Raw genomic sequence first — 16,215 nt, forward strand, 5'->3', positions numbered from 1 at the left:
TGTGTTTCATGTATTGAAAAGTAACTTCAGTCGGAGGTCAGATACAGTTTTGAGTACTGAAATGCACAATAGATATTTAGCTATGAAGATCTCGCATATTCTTCGGAAACGACATTTTTATCTCTACGCAAAACGAAAGGACTCAATCTAGGAAATCAAGAAAAAGATTTCAAAGTATCGAAGATACAGATTGTTATCGACTTCACATAAGTGAATGTGTGATGAAAACGCAAATGATAGAAGCCTCGTGAAATTAAGTATCATTAAGTTCTGTGTTTATTTTCGCACGTTCTAAAATTCAAAAAGTAGACAGAAATAGACATGTCACACTATCGATCAAGTACTTCTGCAAACTTTCAAGGCTCAAAGTAGTCGTTTACAGACTATAGAAGGGCCTTGTTTTTCCGCCTTTATACATTTGAAATATTAATATCTCGTTTCAGCAAAGGTACTGTTATGTGATTTAGTGAAATTAGCAATTTTTTACGAAACTAAAGAAAAAAGACGAGGATCAAAGGTTGAGGTATTGTAAAACCTGGACGGAAAGCTAAAGACGCCATAATGGAATCGTTAGCTGGTTACGGTAGCGATGATGAAAGCAACGAAATGTTGCAAGATAACAAGGTAAATTTTAATTTAACTTTGTCGAAAGTGATGATAGTCTCTATAGTGTCTCATGACATATTTGTAGTCTTTTATTTTGATGTGTGTCTCTCTCTCTCAAAGTTCTACACAATAGGGTGTCTCAATTTTTCTTTATTTTTCTGAAGCATTGTTTATTATTTTAAAGGAACCTATTGGAGGAGGCTCCGACACAGAAAACAAGCAAGAAGACGACGTCAATTACGATAACGTACAAATGGATATGAGTGAGGTAGGAATGTTTTACATTTGTTAAGTTTTAGGCTTATCAAGTCTTTGTTGTGCTTTATATGATGTAAGCTTAGATAAATATTTAGGGTACCACAGATTGCGCCTGTAATTGGAATGCCATCCTTTCTTCTATGGCCACTGTTTTTCTGTGCCTCCATTATAGTAAGAAAGGAAGAGCCAAAAATGTCAAAGTTGTGTCAATAAGTGGTGGTTTTCCTGGTGCCCTAAATTTACGTTGTCATAACTTTTTTTCATGTTGCAATACCTGTAGGCCTGTGCATTTTAGTTCTGAACTTATCCTTTTAAATGCTGTGAAAAGTCTTGGTGTTTCTTGCATCTGGCCTAGTTTAATGTTTATTTATTCATTTAACAAGGGAATGCATAACATATTTGTCTTTTTTCAAAATGTGCGAGCGTTTGACATGCTATTTGGAAATCACTTAATTTTTCAACTCATGTGCCGAAAATGCGGCAATTTCTTCGGAAATGTTTGTAAAAGATCAAAAAATATTAACACATTCTTAAATATACTACCATGTGCATGGACAGTGGCGCCAAAGCCATCGCAAGGCGAGATGTGTAAAGTTCCCAACGGTCTGATCATCAAAGCAACCATCAACAATGTCACAAGATCATTTTGGGTGAGTACTGTCAGGACAGGTAACGAATATTTACAAAGAGTAAACAGAGAAACTGAATTCAAGTAAGGTCTTTCTTAATTTGTGTAGGTATAATTTTGTCTGTAAGAGTTTAGGCTTATTTCACCATCTGATGCTATGTCAGGTGTGAGTTTACCCACTTACTGGTTTGTGAAACATTTTGGGCATTACAATTCATATGTATTCCCAAAAGGTTTTCCCAAATCAAATGTGCAGAATTACCAAACACATTTTCAAATTGATTTATGGCTCATTAATGCTCACCTAATCAATTTGAAGATGAGGGTATATTGGTGCAGGTCATCCTACTATCTGTGAAAAAAGACTAACCCTGCTGATTACTTTCTCTGTCTTACATTATTATTGAATATATTATTGTAACCATAGACTTTGAGCAAAGGCATAATGTTTATTTTTCAGCATAATGGCTCAGTAACAACCAGTAAGGTTTTAACACATTTTTGTCTCCCAGGAAACTTTTGCTCCTTTAATAGCCCTTGATTTTTCTGCTCTAACCTGTCCTTATCTAGTATCAATAAGGTATGTTTGATTTGTTTACTCAAAAATATGTGTTACTGGGGAACTATAATTTGGCGTCTGCTGAGTAGGGGTTGCAGGTAGAGTCTATAGGGTATGGTGCGATTGGGATGTGGGGGAGGGGGGGGGGCAGCAAACTCTGCATCAGTGTACTGTAAGTATGCTGTGCAGACAACAGTAACCTGTGTTGTGAGCTCCCACAAACTCTTGCTATCTGGCTTCTTTTTCCGAACTGGAGTAGAAGGTAATCCCATGATGGGCCAGCAACCACATCACCCATTTTCGAAACAATCACAATGAAAATAGCACATCAAAACAGTGACCACACAGCTCAGCCGCAAAGCAGACAACATTGCAGTCAACATTGACTAGTGGTATGGTGCACAGTTTGCAATGACCATTCGCAAATCACTAAGACATTGATCGGAAACAGGGAGTGCTTGAGACAAGTTACAGTTCCCACACAGTAATTTGAAAGACACTGTCACTTAACATGTCTTCTGAGCAGCAACAGTAAGATATCTACATTGACAGTGGTGAGTGAGGGGTTCAGTTACATTCTCAGATATAAAATTAGAGATGAGAAAAGCCTGGGCATGTTTCCATGTCCCAAAAAATAAGTTCGAAGTTATCGTAGTGAGCAGTAACAACCAATAGTTTACTGTCTTTTGTAAATTGACAATGTGGTGTACTGTCAACGATGTTCTGTGAATTTTGGATAGGGGGGAGTGGATGTGCATATTTGGTGTGGTAAGATGTAGAATTTCTTTGAATTGTATGATAGCTTGACATTTGACCACCTAGTATAGGTGAAGTGAACTTTTTTTGTACTTTTTGTGTTTTCTGTGTATCTTATTGTTTTGATTTTATGATGGTGTCCCTCATTGACTGACGTGTTCCAACACTACAATCTTCCCTATTTGTCCATGCTCTTTTAGTGTGTAGTTATTTTCATAGTGTGTTTCCTTGAAGTTAAGTTCTGTAGATCTTATTGTAAAATTTCAAAACGAGCTTGTGGCCAATTGCATTTTTTGTTTATTTTTAAAGTCTGTTGAGCTGATTGTTTCCTAATTTTGTTACATTAGGATACTGTGTGGTTATGCTTCCATTGTAGAATATGTACTACATACCAAATATTGTGATGCATACTAGTTACAATTAGAATTAACTTAGAATGGGGTTTCATACTTTGGTGTAATTACATGTGCTAGAATATTTGAGTAAGTTTATGTGAATCTGTTAATTTGCTTGCTTTCTAGTTTATCTGTACCAAGGATATCCTGCCAAGATTCAGTCTGCACCCATTCCCTTTTACGTCAAGTACAGAATTCATTAGTAACTTTGAAGTAGGGTTGATGTGGCATCAGTCTGTGGAATTACCTTGAATAATGTTCTGTGCTTGTGGGTAGACTGTGAGTATAGATACATACAAAGCTTCCATCAAATGCTAGTATTTGTAAAAGTCCTGTTGGCTATGCTGGTAGCCTCTATGATTGGTTTGTATTAAATTTTGTAACGGAGATATCTAACCTATAGACAGTATTTATTTTATTTTTTTTTTTTTTATTTAAGTGCTTGTGAAAAAATTGTATTCATTTCAGAAAGGATTCTTGTAAACAGCAGGAGTGCAGTTTGTCAGACGTTGAGAATTTCTGTTGCTGTGAAATAATTGGATCAAAGTTTATGATTAGCAGTGACACACTCAAAATTATTGAATCACAATCCAAGCAGTATAATTGTATTATAATGCGTCCTTGTTTTGTGTCCTTCTGTAAGACAGGTTAGACTTATCTGAAACTTAATTTAGTAGACTTTACAGACTCTGTGAAGTCAGAAGACTGAAGGCATGCTTGATATCAGTCTTAAAAATAATCTCTTTTATGGATAATACCATGTTGTCTGCATTCATGTATAACTGTTGTTATGCTATGGTCTGTGCAAATTACTTTTACTTTTCGTGGTATTTGGTATCTTTAATAATTTAACATGATTTTTATTTACCATTCATTCTGTCTGGCTGGTTCATGTGGTTGGATGCATTTAACAAATGGATAAATAAAGCTGCAATCACCCAAGAGGTTGATTATGAACAACAGAGTGCTTCACTGTGTGTTGTCATGTAGCATTTTGTTTGCCCATACTTTGCTGAATGACATGAAGCAGATAACCTGTCGTGAGACGAATTGTAACGTTAAACATGATGTAAAGTTTTCAGAAATTTGAAGCATGCAGAATGTAGGTCACATAAAGTTCTGCAGAGCAGGCGACTATAGGGCAGATTATAAATTTTTGAATATGATTTGTAACACAACAATGAGCCCTAAAGTCAATCTTAGGTGTCACAAACAACCAAAAAATGTGGGGAAATAACACTCAGTTTCTGTTCCAGTTAGTAATAGACTTAATACACGGTTGTTTAACCCAGTCAACTAAGACCAAAACAGTTAAAATAAGGAAAAAATTGTTTAGTCATAAATTTTTGTATGATGATAGAAGGAAGTTCCTTGAGCAACACACTGCAAAACTTGACTGGTGGAGCATGACTGCAGATGTGGGGGTGTTGAATAACTCAAAAATCTCTAGGCCTAGGACTAATAGTTTCCATTTTGTAGGGGTGGGTAAAACTTTTTGTTAAATTGAGTAAGTTTGGAACAAACGTTAAACGTGTGTATCACATCTAAGTGTGGTAGTCTTATTAATGGTAAAACTATTCTGGGGAGGTAACAGGTTGGAAGGGGGGGGGGGGGAGAAAATGTGGGAAGGAAGGTAGGTTGCCGTATTGTGGTCATGTATTTTTCGTTCTTCGCAGGTCTGCAAACTACAGTTTGCCCAATGACTCACTGCTGGTTATGGCATTGCATGCACACACCTGGAGGATGGGGGGGGGGAGTGTTTATTTTCCACAAAGTGCATTAACACTGCATAGAATACATGAGAGTTACTGACAATCTTCATTCAGGAAATACATGTGGACAGATTCTATGTAAATCTGTACATTGTTTTACATTCATAGAGGGAAAATTGATTCATCATTTTCCTGTATAGCAGTTGTAGTGTTCTTCCAGGAAAGCAAACTTCCCTGCGCTGTAAACAGTTTGTTCAGTCTACAGGCAGGCTATAGCTTCCACCATTTCCCATCCAGTTCTCGTATGTGCATAGACAAAATAACTTCACTGCACTCATGTTTATATAGTGCAATTATTTTCAGTTTGAATGGCTACTTGTTTGCAGTTATGTGAGATTTTAGGAAAATACATTGCTTTACACAATGGCTGAGAAGTGTGTTTACTGTGAATGTGATGTCAGTTGCCTACTTAATGTTGGTGAGAAAGGATTTGGATAGAAAAATGTGGCACTTTCCTGCTGTCTATTGTTGAACAATATATTGTAAAGCCAAGGAACCATGATTTAGTCACTTGGTGGGGAATTAATGAATGACCGGAATGTTAGTGCACTTCTCTCGCTGTTAATAGTGTTGTGGTCCCTGCATAAATCTCTTCCATTCAGGAACTTCTGGCACTTGAAGAACGGGCTGCACCGATTGGAGCCACTTACTATACATCCAAAGTATGTCTCGCAAGGTGGGTATGAATATGTTGAATGAATTCTAGTGTACAATTTCACATGTCAGCCTTGACCAGTGACATAGCTGACCCAAAGGTGCTAGAGAGAGGAAATACTTGAAAATGACAATGCTTATTCCTAAACAAATGAATGTCGCACAGAAAAAAGTAATATGCATACATAAGTTACAATTGTAGGTCACATCATTAACTACTTAGCCATGAATTTATCACAAATAAATTACGATAAGAAACGAAATGACAGAAAAATGGAAATATACATAAATGAAATAAATTATTGTAGTTTGTACAATTAAGTAAAAGAATTACAGACAACCTTTAACATCCACTCTAATACACTGCATAATAAACTCATAACATTATAAAATCATGGTAATAATCAATAATAAATATTGACTCTCCTGTGACTAGCATGGGAAAGCAGAGGTTTTTCGGCGGGACAAACTATAAAATCTTAACAAAACCACAAAAACAAACACACAGAAACATATGCAAAACATGTAACTCAGATCCATGAAAAATGACGTGGTTCGACAGCTAGAATTCATTTATATAGGTCAATTCTAGTTGTCGATTACAAGATTTGTTATTTTTGCAGAAATTGTGTAGTGTGCATTCCTTTAGGATTTTCATCATTGACATTGCTCTGTCTTCATAGGATCCTGCCCAAGCTCACTCTCGGAAATCGTTCCACATTCCGGAAAAAAACAGCCTGATATTTGTGAGGCCCAAGATTATGACGTGATCGTTACCGTTTTCACTCGTTGCAGTTTAAGCTGTTCTCGTAGGTTCCTGCCTAACCACACTTCGGAAATCATGATGTGTTTCGAATAAACGGCATAGCTTACACCAGGTACTAAGACAACCACAGATAACATTTAATAACAGGCCACTTACATCCTTCGCATGGTAAACTAAAGACTTTAGACAGGACATCACTGATCAAAGCTGGTGGGTGTAATGGGACTGATCATGTTAAAGCCTAGAAAAGTAGTCTGCTGTAACACATAGCTTGACTTGTGTTCAAATTCCAGAAGTTCCATAACACCTGGCTGACCTACTTCTGTTGCAGAGGGATCCTCTGGGGCTCTACAGATGTTTGGAGAGCTGAGGCTGGGGTGATGCATCTGATACCCCTATTCTGTGATAAGTATTCCAGACATTTGATAGTGGAGACAATTAAATCAATATTGCCGAATATGTATTGACTCCATGTTACACTTGGGGTAGGATCTTCAGTGGGTAGACAATTTCAGCTCCTGTGGTTGAGATTTTTTTATATGCATAATAGCTTACTTAACAACTGCAAATTAATATTCGTTTAATAAACTGAAAATAATTCCACTACATGAATAGCTCAGTGAAGTTACTTTGTCTACTCGCATAAAAGTACTGAACAGGTACAATCGGTAAACTGAAGAGCGAGCAGTGCTTGTGAAGTAGCCTTTCCCAGAAGAAAACAACAAGAGCCCTTATCTATCTAAAGGTACGACTGCATTGCTATAATGGCAAAGTTTTGAACACATCACAATCTTGCATAAAGGCTGAAGCAACTTACAGAAAATGTGGCTCAGCTGCAAGAGTGCATAATGCTAATGCTTCTCACCAGTAGTTGTGCAAATTGTTCTGTCAACTACTTGGTGTGGTGACAACTGTTTTGTGTCGGCTGAGAACAAGGAATACAGAAAATTTTCGCCAAACAGATACCTTAATGGTAAAACAGCAGAGACATTTGAAGCATTAAAGCCACCAGTGTTTGCTTTGTCATTGATCTGTATCCTGAAGAAAACAATTACTAAGACACATAATCCAATCATAAGTGGTACTGCCACACACACCAGCTGCATAATTGGAATGTATTGAATTGGCCAAAAGACATAAAGCTGCAGCTAGTGTTAAGTGGATGTGCAGATAATAAATTTTTTGTACAGATTCTTCAGAAGTTTGCCATTTTGTATCTTCATATTACTTCTAGAGTTTTCTTGATATTTCATTTAGAGTTACAGAACTTGGGTATGGTTATGCTGGGTCTGCATTTGAGTTACCCCCAAGTTGACAAATTGGCAGTACAAGTACTGCAGTTTTGCCACATGTAGAGAACATCACTCTGTGTGTCCTTGAATACTTTCCAAGAGATACATAGGCATCTAGATGTGTGGGACATCTTCCAATCCAATTAAAAACTATCATTTTTAAGACAGCAAATGTTCAGTTTGTAAGGGTTGTTAGTACACAGTACTATCCCCACCCCTTTACACACTGGACTCGCATTCAGGACGACGATGGTTCAAACCTGTGTCCGGCTGTCCTGATTTAGGTTTTCTGCGATTTTCCTAAATCGGTTAAGGCAAATGGTTCCTTCGAAAGGGCATAACCGATTTCCTTCTCCATCTTTCCCTAATCTGAGCACCATCTCTAATAACCTCCCCACCCCCAATCCTTTACCCGCTGGATCCATACTCGTCACCTCCCTATACACCAATATCCATCTTGCCCATGGCCTTGCCATTATCAAACACTATCTCTGCCAATGTTATTCAGACTCCACCTCATTCCTCATATGCCTTACCAACTATATACTGATATGCAACTAATTCTCCTTTGAGAGGAAGATGTATAAACAAATCTGTGGCACTGCTGAGGGCATAATCTGTTGCTGGGCCATCCACAGGAAACCTTCGTACCCCCCTGCGGGTTCGGGGGTTAGAATAGGCCCGCGGTATTCCTGCCTGTCGTAAGAGGCGACTAAAAGGAGTCTCAAATGTTTCGGCCTTATGTGATGGTCCCCTCTCGGGTTTGACCTCCATCTTTCTAAATTATTCCGAAGAGCAAGCCAATTGGGGAAGGGCGCCGTACATGGTGCACTGTATCCGTCGTGCATTGAGACCTTTAGCCGGCTTTTTCGTCGTTGCAATGGTGTCCCGCTCGTTTTACATCTCTTGGGCAAGGATACGTCCCTGGGTGCGATTACCACGCTGCACTCTGCAATGTTGCTTTTAACTGCGACGACCTTGGACATTTTTGCAGCTAAGATCCAGCACGGTAGCCAGTCTGTTGTGGTGGGGCCGCCATGTACCCTGTTGGTTGTAGCCCCCTGACAACACAGGGATCGCTCTACTGATGCCTGCCCCATGTATGCCAAGGAGTAGATGCCCATCTCCCTGGGGCATCACGACTCCCGGCAATGGCCATCCTGCCAGGTGGCTATTGCTGCGGCTGGGTGGCACCCGTGGGGAGGGCCCTTGGTCGGAGTAGGTGGCATCAGGGCGGATGATCCGCAATGAAGCGTGGTACATCATCTCTCGCTGGCGGCCAGCCACCAGCAGTCTCTAAGCATTCGAAGGCTCATTTTAAAGCTGACGTTTATGACCCCAAATCGTTCCCATCCCTGGCCGCACCATGGGAGGAACGAAAGGCAATAATGACAGTGACGTGTATTCGCCCAGGTACCTCATCTGTACCAGAGCTGATGGTGACTCGTTTCTATCCGTGAAGCCTCAGTTCTTTGTAGAGCATTTAGAGGACAAGTTTGGGGAGGTGGAGGGCTTGTCCAAAATGCGCTCTGGGTCAGTTTTGATAAAAACGGCATCCTCTGCCCAGTCACGCAGGTTACTTGCTTGTGAAAAGTTGGGGGATGTTAACGTTACCATCACCCCACATAAGAGTTTAAATATGGTCCAAGGTATTATTTTCCATCGGGACCTACTTTTGCAGTCTGATGACGAGCTGCGCGCCAATTTAGAGCGCCGAGGTGTACATTTCGTCTGGCGCGTTCATCGGGGTCCGAGGGACAATCAGGTTGCTACCGGTGCCTTCGAAGGTGATACATTACCAGAGGAGGTCAAGGTGATGGTCTACCGATGTGACGTCAAACCTTATATCTCTCCCCCGATGCGGTGCTTTAAGTGCTGTAAGTTCGGTCACATGTCCTCTCGCTGTACTTCTAGCCTCACATGTCGAGATTGTGGACGCCCATCTCATCCTGATACTCCATGTGCTCCGCCTCCCGTCTGTGTCAACTGTTGAGAGCCTCATTCCCCTTGCTCGCCGGACTGCAGTATCTTACAGAAAGAACGCAAAATCATGGAATATAAGACCCTGGACCGACTGACCTACACTGAGGCTAAGCGGAAATTTGAACGGCTACATCCCGTGCGCATGATGTCATCTTATGCCTCCACTGTCACTCCTGCTCCAGCTCCTTCAGCTGCAAGACATACAGTCAGTTCTCAGAGTCAGAGGACCTCACCTGCCCCCTTGACGATGGGGGCCCCTTCTCTCGCTGTTGCTCCCACACCATCTACCTCGGGAGCAGCACCCACTAAACCACTGGGGACACCAGTCCCCACTTCTAAGCCGGAGAAGCGTAAGTCTTCTTCGGCTTCTCTCGCTCGGAAGGGATCCCTTGGGTCTCTCCCTTCCCAGGTTCCTACCAGTGGCACAGCAGACACCAACCAGTGGCTGAAGAAGCCACAGGTTGCTGGTCGACGGGCTTCGCGATCCTCTTCGGTCCCGGAGACTGACTCCAATAAGCCCTCTCAACAACGGCAACCAAAGGAACAGCGAGAGAAAACGACTTTGAAGACCCGTAAGACAAAGACACCTGCGGTGGCACCTACTCCACCGCTCCCTAAAAGCTCTGCGTCTGAGGTTGAGGTGGAGATCCTTGCGTCCGCTGAGGACCTCGATCTCGCCGGTCCCTCAGACGCAATGGCTAGCACTTGCACAGGTGCTCCATCGGAGACAGCAGGTGACCCAGCGGCGTAATCTGCCTTCCCAGTCCCGTCACGCCTTTCTCTGCCATGGACAATACCATCCTCCAGTGGAACTGCAGCGGTTTCTTCCACCATCTAGCTCAGCTCCGACAACTTATCAGCCTTCACCCTTTCTTCTGCATTGCTCTTCAGGAAACTTGGTTTCCAGCAATGCGAACCCCCGCCCTCCGTGGCTATCGGGGTTATTATAAGAACCGAGCAGCTTATGAAACGGTGTCTGGTGGCATCTGCCTCTATGTCCTTCACACTCTGCGCAGCGAGTCTGTCCCTCTCCAAACACCTTTAGAGGCTGTCGCTGTTAGGGTGTGGACGCCACAGGCTGTTACCGTCTGCAGTCTTTACCTTCCACCGGATGGTGCTGTCGCGCAGCATGTCCTGGCTGCTCTGATAGCCCAATTGCTGCCACCTTTCTTTCTACTGGGCGACTTCAACGCCCATAACCCTCAGTGGGGTGGGTCAATGGCGACAGGTCGAGGTGCCACCATTGAGCATTTATTAGCACAGCTCGATCTTTCACTTTTAAATGATGGTTCCTCCACACACTTTAGCGTGGCGCATGGCACGTACTCCGCCATTGACCTTTCCATCTGCAGCCCTAGCCTCTTACCGTCTGTCCAATGGCGAGTGCATGACGACCTTTGTGGTAGTGACCACTTTCCGATCTTTCTGTCACTGCCACAGCGTCAGTCTTCTCTGCGCCCTTGCAGGTGGGCTATGAAAAAGGCTGACTGGGACTTGTTTTCCTCCACTGCCGCTATCAAGCTTCTCTCTAGTGATGACATTGATGCGGTGGTTCAATCGGTCACCACGGGCATCGTTATTGCCGCCGACTCTGCCATTCCTCGTTCTTCTGGGTCCCCTCGGCGGCGTTCTGTGCCTTGGTGGTCGCCTGAAATCGCTGCAGCAATTAAAGATCGCTGGCGGGCGCTCCAGCGTCACAAGCGACATCCCTGCATTGAACACCTCATCACCTTCAAACGGCTGCGTGCGCGGGCCCGCCGCCTTATCCGCCAAAGCAAGCAGGAGTGCTGGGAGCGGTATGTGTCCACCATTGGCCTCCATGTCACTCCATCGCAGGTCTGGGCCAAGATTCGTCGCGTCTATGGCTATCGGACCCCTGTCAGCGTCCCTGCACTCTCACTGAATGGAGCAGTTTGTACTGACTCCGGCGTCATTGCAAATTGCTTGGCAGAGCATTTTGCTATGAGTTCCGCTTCTGCGAATTACCCCCTGGCCTTCCGCTCCATTAAAGAGCGGATGGAACGTCGGAGCCTTTCGTTTCGCACCCACCATCCAGAATCTTACAATGTTCCATTCAGTGAGTGGGAATTTCGCAGTGCCTAGCCGCTTGCCCTGATACCGCTCCTGGGCCAGATGTCATCCACTGTCAGCTGCTGAAACACCTTTCAGTGGACTGCCAGCGATGGCTCCTCGACCTTTACAACTGCATTTGGGTCGAGGGTGAGTTTCCGTCGCAATGGCGGGAAAGTATTGTTATCCCCATTCTGAAACCTGGGAAGAACACTTTGGAGGTGGACAGCTACTGTCTCATTAGCCTCACCAACGTTCTTTGCAAGTTGCTTGAACGGATGGTGAGCCGGCGGTTGACATGGGTACTGGAGTCACGGGGCCTTCTGGCTCCATCTCAGGGTGGGTTCCGTAAAGGCCGCTCTGCCGCCGACAATCTGGTGAGCCTGGAGTTGGCCATCCGTACTGCCTTTGCCCGCTGTCAGCACCTGGTTGCTGTCTTTTTTGACATGCAGAAGGCGTACGATACGACATGGCGCCATCACATCCTTTCTACGCTTCATGGATGGGGTCTTCGGGGCCCTCTGCCGATTTTTATCCGCAATTTTCTGTCGTATCGTACCTTCCGCGTGCAAGTCGCGGCCTGCCATAGTTCCACCCGAGTCCAGGAGAACGGTGTGCCCCAGGGATCTGTTTTAAGTGTCTGCCTGTTTTTAATAGCCATTAATGGGCTCGCTGCGGCCGTGGGAAATTCTGTCTCCGCTTCCCTGTATGCTGACGACTTCTGCCTTTACTACAGCTCTACTGGCGTTGCAGCTGCTGAACGTCAGCTACAGGGCGCTATCCGCAAGGCGCAGTCTTGGGCTGTAGCGCATGGCTTTCAGTTTTCGGCTACCAAGACCCATGTTATGCATTTCTGCCGGCGCCGAACAGTCCATCCTGAGCCGCAGCTTTATCTTGCCGACGAACTCCTTGCTGTGGTGGAGACCCACAGGTTTTTGGGGGTCGTCGTTTTTGATGCTCGGTTGACTTGGCTGTCTCATATTCGGCAGCTTAAACAGGCGTGTTGGAGGCATCTAAATGCTCTGAGATGCTTGAGCCACACCAGCTGGAGCGCCGACCGATCTACCCTGTTACGGCTCTACCAGGCGTTAATCCAGTCCCGTCTGGATTATGGGAGCCTGGCTTATGGCTCAGCATCCCCATCTGCGTTACGGGTGTTGGACCCAATCCTCCACAGCGGGATACGCCTTGCCACTGGTGCCTTCCGTACCAGCCCTGTGGACAGCATCCTAGTGGAGGCGGGTGTCCCTCCACTGCAGTTCCGACACCAACAATTACTGGCTGCTTATGCTGCCCATGTTTTTAGCTCGCCCGGGCATCCAAATTACCGTGTCCTGTTCCCGCAGTCAGTCGTCCATCTGCCAGAACGTCGGCCCCGGTCGGGTTGTCCGATCGTCGTACGCGTCAAGGAGCTTCTCTCCGGGCTTGGGTTTTTCCCTATTCCACCTCCTTTCTGGGCACCTCTGCGTACACCCCCGTGGTGTGTTCCTCGCCCTTGTCTTCGGCTCGACTTGGCGCAGGGCTCGAAGGACTCAGTCCCTCCAGAGGCCTTCCGCCGCCGCTTTTATTCCATCCTGGCCACGTATTAGGGCTCTGGTATTGTTTACACTGGCGGCTCGATGGTTGCTGGTCGAGTCGGTTATGCGCTCACTCTAGGGGACCATTCCGAACAACGTTCCTTGCCGGCTGGCTGCAGCGTTTACACTGCTGAGCTGGTCGCCATCTTTCGAGCCCTAGAGTATATCCGCTCCTGCTCAGGTGAGTCAGTCGTTATCTGTAACGATTCCCTGAGCAGTTTATGAGCTCTCGACCAGTGTTTTCCTCGTTCCCGTCTGGTGGTGGCTATCCATGAGTCTCTGCATACTCTTGCGCGTTGCGGCCGCTCTGCGGTCTTCGTGTGGACCCCAGGCCATGTTGGGATCCCCGGCAATGAGAATGTTGACCGGCTGGCGAAAGAGGCGACTAGTACACCATCTCTGGACATTGGCCTCCCGGAGACAGATTTGCGAGCATTCCTACGTCGCAAAATTCTGGACCTTTGGGACACTGAATGGCGCGCCCTGCCTTCACACAACAAACTTCAGGCCATCAAGGGGGCTACCGGTGTGTGGTGCTCCTCCTTGCGGGTCTCTCGCAAGTAGTCTGTTGTCCTCTGCCGGCTGCGCATTGGGCACACATGGATGACGCACGGCCACCTATTGCGACGTGAGGACCCACCTTTATGTCGCTGCGGCTCCGTTTTGACAGCAGTCCACATTTTATTGGTCTGTCCACTTTTAGCTGTGCTCAGGCAGTCGTTCGCACTGCCTGACACGCTCCCTGCCCTTTTAACAGATGACTCGGCTATGGCTGACTTAGTTTTACGTTTTATTCGGGCAGGGGGTTTTTATCATTTAATATGAGTGTTTATGTTTTATTTTATTGTTTTGTGTTGATTCTGGCCTTCGCCTACGGTTTTCAACTGTGTTTTTAATGTGTTCTCGGTGGTTGGCTTTTCCTTTTTTTTTGTTCCTGTGGTCGGCCTACCACCGTCACACTCTGTGAGATTTTATTTTGTTTTGTCTGATCTCTGTCTCACACTCTGTGAGATTTTATTTTGTTTTGTCTGATCTCTGTCGGAGTCTTTCTTGTCCCATGTCGTCTGACGTCTTCCCTGTTGTTCGTTTTTATTCTCTTTGGGCGGTTTTATTTTATTTTATTTATTTATTTATTTATTTTTTTTTTATTTTATTTATTTATTTTTTTTTTTTTTGTGGGAAAAAGGGACCGATGACCGTCGCAGTCTGGTCCCTTTAATCCCCCAAACCAACCAACCAAACCTTCGTAGCTTCCCAGAGCCGTTGGGTAGTTCAGGTTCATTGATGCTATCTCTGGTCTGGACTCAGGGCCAAGATGCTCAATCCTCATACCTCCACAATCTCATCAGCTTCTCTCCCATCCACTTCACCTGGTACTTCTCCTCCTCCCAGAATGCCACCTTCTTGGACATTGACCTCCATGTCTTGGACAGCTCCAACCACACGTCTGCCCATATTAAATCCCCTAATGACAGTACCTATATTTAGATGGCTGCCAGACAGTAACCCCCAAACCTAGTCTGCAAACAGATTTCTCATGCAACATCCTCACACACCCCTAATCCTCCCACCACCCTCAAGAATCAGTTACAAAGAAGCACCCCACTTGCCGCTCGTTTCCCAGAATCACCCTGGACTGGAACAGCTGAACCATATCCTTTGCCAGGGCTTTGTCTTTCATCATGTATAGAAATGAGGGACATCCTATCCCAGATCATTCCCACCCCTTGCTAAAGTGGTAATCCATTGCCCACTCAACCTACACTACATCCTGATCCACCCATATGTCACTCCCATTCCCAGCCTCTTGCCACAGGTACCATATCTGAAAGCTGCCTTGTCATATATCAAATGTTCCGCAATCACTGGAGAGCATGTTATGTCTGTACGACAGCCAAGGAGCTGTCCCTCAGAATGAATGGCTACTACCAAACTATGGCCACCCAGTGGCACGGCACGTTGCTGAGCACAACATTCCTGATTTCAGTGGCTTCTTCACAACCCAGACCATCTGGGTCCTTCTCCTCACCACCAGTTTAAACGCTCCAGTAACCCTCCTGGCAACAATTTCTGTTAATCCACTGGCCCCACACCCTCCACCCAAAAGTTTCCACTTCTTTCTGTCTGCCACACCTCTCTCCCGCATTCCTATCTAACAAAGGATTTATTCTGAAAACTAGCAAGTTATCTTTGTCTTTTGCGTGTGACTTTTGACAACTTAATGCTTCTGTTGTTCGGTGAGTGGCCTCTTTTACTCCTAAATCATTTACATTCCATCAGAACTTTCCTACTATATTTTTGTTGTATTAGGTAATTCTTCTCAGTTCATGTATCAAGTCAGTGTGTTCGTTGTAGAATGAAACTACTGCTGTGGTTTGCATCATCTGAGGGGTCAGAGACGAGGGAGCTGTCAAAAACTACTCTCTCTCTCTCTCTCTCTCTCTCTCTCTCTCTCTCTCTCTCTCTCATATAAAGATTTTTTTCCCCAATGGAGATTGACATTTTAGTCTAGTTTTCACGTAATAATTGTCAAAGGATGTAGAAGTGCCAAATATTAAATGTTGCATCATTTTAGAAATATTTAGTATGTAAAGAGGGGAATCATCACTTGTATACCAAACTGGACAGAATGTCTGGTTAGAGGAATTACTGTAACAACAAAAAATCTTAAGTTCCCATATTTTTCGTGATCAATACCTCCGTGGGATGTATTAAATGTAAACATGCAGAGGTTTTTCAGAAATTCTTATTTTGTTAGCCCTAAATCACACCCATTTGCTTATTGATATGGAAGATAATAAATCTTAAACAGCCAACTTGCTTTAAGTAAAGCACAACTAGGTTCATTTCCGTAGGATCCTATTATCAAAACAATAAAAGACAAATGGTAAGGTTGTAA

At 44.2% G+C, this 16,215-nt stretch overlaps 1 protein-coding gene across 2 annotated transcripts in view; it reads left to right on the forward strand.

Annotated features, from left to right (window-relative positions):
- The first annotated feature begins 201 nt into the window (after nt 1-201).
- Nucleotides 202-16,215, forward strand: part of LOC126203987 (arginine/serine-rich coiled-coil protein 2-like) — a 58,505-nt gene continuing 42,491 nt past the window's right edge. Inside the window, exons 1-3 of one of the 2 annotated variants that reach the window (XM_049938418.1) lie at nt 570-624; nt 791-874; nt 1,423-1,514. In XM_049938418.1, coding sequence (XP_049794375.1) covers nt 1,449-1,514 — 66 coding nt within the window. In that variant the 5' untranslated portion in view covers nt 570-624; nt 791-874; nt 1,423-1,448. Of the gene's footprint in view, nt 625-790; nt 875-1,422; nt 1,515-16,215 lie in introns of both variants that reach the window. The other variant, XM_049938417.1, reaches the window with a different exon arrangement.

The sequence above is a fragment of the Schistocerca nitens genome, chromosome 9, assembly GCF_023898315.1.
Source record: "Schistocerca nitens isolate TAMUIC-IGC-003100 chromosome 9, iqSchNite1.1, whole genome shotgun sequence".
In the NCBI taxonomy this organism is placed as follows: Eukaryota; Metazoa; Arthropoda; class Insecta; order Orthoptera; family Acrididae; genus Schistocerca; species Schistocerca nitens.